The following is an 8,360-nucleotide window of genomic DNA, read 5'->3' on the forward strand; positions in this document are numbered from 1 at the left end:
GGTGTGGATAGTGCCGCCTCCAGGCTGGAAGCGGCTGGCTCCTGGGACAGGCCAGCTTGGGTGGAGGACAGGGGTGGTACAGGAGGTCTGCGTAGAGGCACATTCCCCCAGTGCAGGCTGTTCTCCAGGCACTAAGGAAATGGGGCCCGCGGGAGGCTTGCTTAAGGGCCTCCTAGTTTTAGAAGCAAGGACAATGGGGAGCCTGATGCTTCAGTCTAACCAAGGGAAGGGGCTTTCCAGAACGTAGTGGTGGTTGGGCCTGGGGGACTAGAATAGACACATTTCTGGCGTGAAGGCCCATGGGCATTCTGCCTAAGAGGTGGGGTGCTGGCCTAAACCACCCACGAAGACTCCTCCCAGCCTTTGGCTTTAGGGCTCATTGCAGCTTCTTTGGTCTGTCTTCTAATATAAACACAGGAGATTTGAATGCTCGCTAACTGAGGCATCCCTCTTACAAGCGTCACGATCCTAATCGTAAGAATGTCTCACGGGCCGGCAGGTGGCGTGGTGGTTAAGGCAGCTGGGCTCCCACATGACTGACCACGGCTTGTGTCCTGGACCTGGCAGCTTTCTTTCTCACTTTCTTTCTCTCTCTCTCTCTGGTCAACCTCAAATAATAAAAATAATTTTTTTAAAACAATGACAATGAATCAAATTAAATAAAATAATTCTTATTTTTAAAAAAAAGTCTCATGATCAGGTCATCAGGTGGCATGGAGCTTAAGGTGACTGTATCCCACATGGCCGACTCTGTGGCTCGAATCCCAGACCTGGTGGCTTGAAAATCAGACCAGGGGGCTGGCAGGTGGCATGGTGGTTAAGGGCGCTGGACTTCCACATGGCTGACCATGGTTCAAGTCCCAGACCTGGCAGCTTGCTTTCTCATTTTCCCTCTCTCTTTCTCTCTCTCTCTCATCAAATTAAAATAAAGAAATGAAGTTAAATAATTCTTGAAAGAGAAAGAAAGAGAAAGAAAGAAAGAAAGAAAGAAAGAAAGAAAGAAAGAAAGAAAGAAAGAAAGAAAGAAAGAAAGAGAGAGAAAGAAAGAAAGAGAAAGAAAAGAAAATGACACCAGGTATGGTGTGTATGCATGCTCAGAATCTCGAGAGGAGAAAGGAGGAGAAGGAATCGTGTCATGGCCATGGTGTTTTCTCATATTCCCTCTCTGTCTCTGACAAGTGCATGCACCTGATGACAAAAATCTAAAAAATTGGGAACCAGCAGTTAGCATAATGGCTATGTCACTGGATTCCCACATAGTCGACCGCGGTTTGCATCCCAGACCCGGTGGCTTAGAACTCACACCGGGTGTGTGTGTGTGCGTGCCCAAGATCCCGAGAGGAGAATGGATGAGAAGGGACTACAGTGTGGCCATTCCCCCTGGGGGGTGACTTCTCGCTTTCTGTCTCTATGTCTCTCTGTCTGTCTGGCGAGCACACGCGCCCTATAGCGAAAGCTTCTCAAAAATATATATATATAAAAAATTAAAAGGTGTCTTACAATCAGTGTTCCTCTCCCTGGCTAGAACGCAGACCCCGAATGTCAGTCCCACCGCCTCCGTGCCTAGCATGGCTCCTGCAGAAGCAGGCACTTGGTACGGTGCCGAGCAAATGAGTCCATGGGGTGACGAGCTCAGGCTCATCAAGAACGATGTGGCGGGAGTGAGGAGACAGCCATGGGAACGTGGGCAGAGTCCCAGGCCCTCCGAAGACACGGTCATGTCGTTCCTTCCATAAATCACTGTCTGCACCTACAGATGAGCCAGGGGCCGTTTTAGGTGCTGGGAACACGGCAGTCAACAGGAAGGCAGGTCCCACCCCTATAAAGCTTACGTTCTAGTAGAAGCAAGTAAGCAGAGATAGACAAGTGGGTAAGGACATAACACATCAGGTGCGGTAAGTACTGCCGAGAGAAATAACGGGGGGCGGGGGTTAGCACAGGGGACAGCTGCTACCCTTGACAGAGAGCAAAGAAGGCACCTGCACGCCGGCTGGAAGGACGTGCTGGAAGTCAGGAGAGAACCATGAGGAGCTATGAGGGAAAGGCACTCTGGGTAAAGGGATCAGCAAGTGCAAAGGTCCTGAGGCCGGAATGTGCTCGGAGTGTTCAAGAAACAGCAAGGAGGCCGGCGAGGCTGAGAGAGAAAGAGCAAAGGGGGCAGTGGAAGGAGATGGGGCCAGATAAGGAGCTGGGGGCCAGGTGACTTGCAGTGCGGAGGAATGATGCAACAGGACTTGCATCTTAAAGGGGTCACTGGCTGCTGGGTAAGGTTGAAAGCGTGCTAGAACAGAGTCAGGAGGTCAGGCGATTATGCCCACAACCCAGGTGTCAGAGGAAGGTTCAGCCCAGTGGACAGCCATGGAGAGGAGGGAAGTGGCGAGAGCCTGGCCTGTTTTGAAAGTGGAGATAAGGGGCTGGAGGTGGAGCGCGAGGAAAAGAGCAGCGCCGGGCTGCCTCCAGTTCCTGGTCTGAGCAACCAGGAGAATAATCTGCCCTGAGCTGCCACAAGGAAGACTGCGGGAGGACGAGGGCCCCGGAAGACACGGAGTTCTGGCAGAGGCACGCTGAGTGAGCGGCCCAGGCAGGAAGGCGTCGGCGAGTAGGTGGTATTTTCAGTCACGAGACAAGACGAGATCACGAAGGGAGTGGGTGTGGAAAACGAGCCAGGAGGTCTAAGGACTGAGGCTGAGAAACGCCACAGCCAGGGGTGGTGCAGGAGGCTCCACCAGAAGCAGTCGGGAGGGCACAGACACAGGAGCAAGAGGAGGGTGAGTGTTCCCAGAGTTCCAGGAGAACAGTGCCCGGACTCAGGCTCTGACAGCAGCAGACTGAGTTTGAACCTCACCATACAGCTGTGCCACCGTGGGGACATCGTCTCGTCTCTCTCTGACCTCAGTTTCCCCATCCGTCAAACAGGAATGATGGCAGTATGAAGGGACTTCCAAAAGTTCATAGGAAAAAAATGCAATTAAAGTATGAGTGTGGGGCCGGCAGGTGGTGTAGTGGTTAAGATGCTGGACTCCCACATGGTCGACTGTGGTTCAAGTCCTGGACCTGGAGGCTTGCCTTCTCACTCTCTCTCTTTCTCTCTCTCTTTCTCTCTCTTTGTCTCTCTTTGGTCAAGCTGAAGAGTAATAATAAATAAATTAAATAATTTTTTAAAAATTATCTCTGGGGTAAAACTACTTCTGTTTATACCTTATTAGTCATGTAATCTTTGGCAATTACTTCAATTTCCTCATCTATATAATGGATAATAAAGACCTACCCCAGAGGTTAGTGGTGTGAATTAAATGCATAAATTACATACTGGGAACCAGCAGGTGGCGTCATGGTTAAAGTGCTGGACACTCCCACATGGCCGACCGGGGTTTGAGTCCTGGACCTGGTGGCTTGCTTTCTCACTTTCCCTTTCTCTCTTTCTCTCTGTGTCTCTCTCTGGTCAAATTAAAATGAATGAATGAATAAATAAATTTTTAAAAAGTGTAAGTGTATTGGACTAGCAGGTGGTGTGGGTTAAGGTGCTGGGCTCTCACATGTCCAAGTCCCAGACCTGGAGGCTTGAAAATCACACCAGGTGCATATGTGTGCATGCCCCAAATCCTGAGAGGAGAATAGAGAAGGGACTGTAGGGTGGCCATCCTCTGAGAGGTAAGTTCTCACTTGCCCTCTTATCATCTCTCCTTGTCTCTCTCCACACACCCTATGTCAAAAAACCTTAAAAACAAACAAAAAAAGGATGAGTTTATTTTGGTAGAAAAAAACTGAAGTCCACATTTTTTTCTCATAATACGTTTTTTCCATGAACTCTCGGAAGACCCCGTGTACTTGCCTCTTTAGGTGTTTGGGGCATTGAGAAGCTTAGCTCAGTCCTTGGCAATGGTGAGTGCTCAAAGACTGAGGCTGCTGCTGTTGGCACCTGGGACGCCGTTGCCCAGGTTCGGAGGCCACAGCGTCGGGTTCAATCCTGCGACCTGCCAACTACTTCATGGAAAGGAAGTCTGAGTTACCAGCACCGCCGGAATCAGGGAGCAGGATCTTTCCCACTCTGCCCTCATCCAGACCGGCCCGCTCCTCACATCCTGTGGGAATGGAGATGATTTTAGGTGTGAGTGGACACTCCACAGCTAGCCGAGCCACGCCGCGAGGATGTTAGCCAGTCACAATGCCCTTCCTCCTCCTCCAGGGTCTCTAGTAACCTTCGCTGGAGGTGGTTGTCAAGAGAAAGTCTCACGCTGGTGCCGCCATGTCTTTAACACCCCTCTCACAATTAAAAAGGGACGATGGGGGACCAGCAGATGGCGTAATGATCATGTCGCTAGACTCCCACATAGTCAACCATGGTTTGAGTCCCAGACCCAGCAAGTTAAAATGCCAGGCATGTGTGTGTGTGTGTGTGTGTGTGTGCCAAAGATCCCAAGGGGAGACTGGAGGAGAAGAGATTGTGGCGTAGCTGTCCCCTGGGGAGTGATTTCTCGCTTTCAATCTCTCTGTCTCTCCAGAGAGCACATGTGCCCTATAGTGAAAATCTCTCAAAAAAATAAAAAAAAAGAAAGAAAGAAAAGGGAAGATGGGCCTTGAGTTTAGCCACTTTTTAAAAATTAATTAATTAATTTTTTGGAGAGGTTTTTGCTATAGGGCTATAGGGCGTGTGCACTCACAAGAAAGACAGACAGAAACAGAAAGTGAGAAATCACTCCCAGGGGGGATGGCCACGCCACAATCCCTTCTCCTCCATTCTCCTCTTGGGATCTTAGACATGCACACACACATGCCCAGAGTAAATTTAAGTCACTGGGTCCAGGACTTGAACTGCAGTCAACTACATGGGAGTCCAGCAGCATAGCCATTACGCTAGCTGCTGGTCCTGAGTTTAGTCACTTTAACCGCACGAGGTTGGACTTCAGTGATACTGCGGGTGGCTTCAACTCCACTAAAGCTACGTTTGCTTGCCTATTTATGGCAAGTAATACTGACTTTCTATTTCCAGAAGAGAGAAAATTGTCTTTCTAAGCAAATCTATAGAAGTAGAAATATAAGTGAAGTGACTTAAAGAAAAAGCTGGGGCCAGCAGGTGGCATGGTGGTTAAGGAGATGGACTCTCACATGGCTGACTGCAGTTTGAGTCTCAGACCTGGCAGCTTGCTTTCTCACTCCCATCCCCAACCCACTCCTGTCTCTCTCTGGTGAGCACACGTGCCCTACAGCACATTTAAAAATAGTAATAATAAATACCATTTTTAAAAGAGAAAAATGAATATGAATTACGTGGTTTGAGGTGCATGAAGCGTGGGCAGTAAGGCAGATATCCCCAGATGGCTCTCGAACACCTGAAGTTTGGGAAATGCTCCTTTACAAGAACCCAGGGAAGGCATGTGGATGGCCTAGAGCAGTCTTCTTCCCCAGCCCCTGAAAGAAGGGAGTCAGGGTCACAGACACCTGCAGAGACTCGAGAATGTTCTCCAGAGGCACAGATAAGAGAAGAAGCAGGGCTGCAGCCGAGACCCCTGTCCACCCAAGGCCTCCAGTTGGTGGGCCAGGTGTAGCTGTCCAGGAGGCTATTAGCCTCTCAACCCTCGGCCAAGCCCCCAACCACCCAACGACCCCCAGGCCCCTCCACCCTCCTGGAGCCACCTCCACCTGAAGCTACAAGAGACCCTGGTTGGGAGGTCCCCTACATGTGGGGACCCGTGACCTAAGTCTTGGGGGCTCAAACCTGCTCATCTACACCCCCATTCCTCAGAGCAGACAGCAGGACTCAAGTGCAGTGTGGCCGGGTAGCCAGAGCAACCTGGGCCCTGAGCTAAGAGCACCTACCCATTCCTCAGCGGTGACTGAGTGGTGACTGGGCAGCGGGCACCCTGCAGACCTAGCTACACCCAGCCCTGAGGAGCTTGTGTTCGAGTTGGGCAGACAGAATGAACAAGGCAACAATCAACAGGGGGTGATGACAGAGAGCGGCAGGGAGGGGTGGGCAGGTGGGTCTGCAGATAGGGTGGTCAGGGATGGCCTCTGGGGAGACATGAGCTCAAAAGTCAGGCTAGAGCAGCCCCAGGGGAAGCGCACTCCAGGCAGAGGGGACAGAAAGTATAAAGACCTAGCACAGAAGTAAGCCTGGAACCTTCTGGGAACTGCCACCCAGAAGGGACTGGAGCAAAGGAAGAGAGGGGGAGACGGGAGGAGACTAGAGGTTAGCAGGGCCACAGCAGAGGCCACACCCTGAGATAGGCTGTTCTTTTCATCCCTAGAGCAATGCGGATCCATGGGAGGCTTGGAAGCAGGGACGTGACATGAGCTTTTCCTTCTTCAAATAGCTCTGGCATCTGTGCAAAAAACAGATCGTGGGTCTGGAGTGGAAGCAGGAGGAGCCAGCCGAAGTCTATCAAAGGTTCCCAGGTAAGAAGTGACAGTGGCTGGGAGCAGGGCGGTGGCAGAGAAGATGGCACCTGTGTCAGAGGCAGCACCAACAGGCATCCAGAATGAATGGTGTGAGCATGAGGCCAAAAGATGACTCCTGCATTTCTGTGTGTGACACCATTATGCTGCCATGTGCCACGATGGAGCAGGCTGGGAGAAGGCAGATGGGGACAGTGGGGCCATCCTGCTGTTCCTGGTGCACCTGTTACCTTGGAGAAGCCTGCCCACATCCCGATGGAGCTGATGGGTGGTCACTGAGTCTGAAGTGCAGAAGAAAATGAAAGCTAGGAATGGCCAGGCAAGGTCATCAGCTAGTGTTCACTCAGTGGTGGATGCCCAGGGGGTGCCCAAAGCTGCTCCTCCCTTTCCATCCCACAAGCCCAGGTCTCCCTGCACACCCCGGGTACCTGCAGTGTCTCCAAGGCCTGGCAGGCCATGCCGGTGGTGAGGGAGGCCACCTGCACCGCCTGCTTGCGGGCAGCCAGCAGGATCCTGCAGTAGGTGAAGCAGATGGCACCCGAGGGCAGGAAGAAGGTGAGGCCCGAGGCCACAAGGACGAAGGGGAGGCTGGCCAGCAGGCGGCACTGGCCTGGGGCGGGTGCCCGGGCTAGGCCCAGTTCGTGCCAGCCCAGCAGCAGGGGCAGGAAGGAGGTGAGCGCGGCCAGGCTCCAGGCCCCCAGGACGAGTGCCAGGGCGCGCGGTGGCGTCATGCGCAGCTTGTAGCGCAGCGGCGAGAGGATGAGCAGGTAGCGGTCCAGGCTGATGAGGCAGAGGTTGAGGATGGAGGCGCTGCAGCACATCACGTCGAAGGCGGCCCAGAGCAGGCAGAGGCCCCGCGCCAGCACCCAGCGCCCGTACAGACACGGCTTGCAGCTGGCCGGGCGGCATCACCACCAGCCCCACCATCAGGTCCGACGTGAAGAGCGACACCAGGAAGAAGTTGGACGTGTTGCGCAGCGCCGGCTGCGTGCAGATGAGCGCGATGAGCAGCGAGTTGGCCGCCGCAGTCAGCGCGATGACCACGCACAGCGCGGCGCGCGGCGCCCCCCCAGCCACTGCCCCCCGGGGCCGACTGCGGCCCCGACCCCCAGGCTGGGGTGCTGTTGCTGACAGGGCCGGGCTCTGGGACCATGGGGACGGGAGGAAGGGTGGTGTGTGAAGGGCGAGAATTCGTTAAGCTGGGCGAGAGGAGCGAGTGAGGGTCCTGGGGGAACAAAGGCTGGGTGGGCGTCTTGGGTGGAAACAGATCCCCTTCTGGGAGACCGGTGGGAAGACAGGAAGGGGGCTCTAGGTCACAGGGCAGACACTGGGGGAGGAAGAAGAGGGGTGATACTGGCGCTCTTGGAGGTGGGGCGGGGACGCCTGGAGCAAACGAGTAGGAAGTTTGGTGAGGGGCACCTGATGAGCCAAATGCCCCAAAGGAAGCGGCGGAAAGTTAGGAGGAGGTGGGATGGGCGCCCTTGGGTGGGAGCAGAGCCCCCGGAATGGGGCGGGGGGTAAGATGTGGGCCAGGGCTCCTAGCCGCGGACCGAGCCCCGGGGAGGCGCGAACAGGGGAGGCTAATGCGCGCTGTCGGGTCGGGGCGAGCTTCCCCTTGGCTGGTGGGCGGGTGGGGCGCTAGGCTGGAGACCTAGTGCTTGGGATCGCAGGATGGGCGCGCAGGGACGGAACCAAAGCCCCAGCAGCAGGTAAGGCAAGTCTCAGCGGGCGCAGAGGCACCCCCGGGATCCGATACCCACAGCTCCTGCAGCGTGCGGGAGGACGCCAGCCCGGGCAGGCCCCGCGGGGAGAGGAGGGCAGCGGTCGCGCCTCTTCCCCTTCCCCACCCGGCCGCGGGGTCGCCGGCCGCCTCCCGCCCGCGCTCGGTACCTAGGGCGCTCCGCGCTGCTCCGCTGCCGGCGACTGCGGCAGGGGGCGCCGGGGCGGGGGGGGGGGGGGGGGGG

At 54.8% G+C, this 8,360-nt stretch overlaps 1 protein-coding gene across 1 annotated transcript in view; it reads right to left on the bottom strand.

Moving 5' to 3' along the window:
• HTR6 (5-hydroxytryptamine receptor 6) overlaps nt 1–8,229 on the bottom strand; it is a 24,457-nt gene extending 16,228 nt beyond the window's left edge. The window contains 3 exon segments of the mRNA XM_006145205.3: nt 6,825–7,277; nt 7,279–7,458; nt 7,460–8,229. Coding sequence (XP_006145267.1) covers nt 6,825–7,277; nt 7,279–7,458; nt 7,460–7,549 — 723 coding nt within the window. The 5' untranslated portion in view covers nt 7,550–8,229.
• Nucleotides 8,230–8,360: the final 131 nt, after the last annotated feature.

This window comes from Tupaia chinensis, unplaced genomic scaffold, assembly GCF_000334495.1.
Source record: "Tupaia chinensis unplaced genomic scaffold, TupChi_1.0 Scaffold000146_1, whole genome shotgun sequence".
NCBI classification, from domain to species: domain Eukaryota; kingdom Metazoa; phylum Chordata; class Mammalia; order Scandentia; family Tupaiidae; genus Tupaia; species Tupaia belangeri.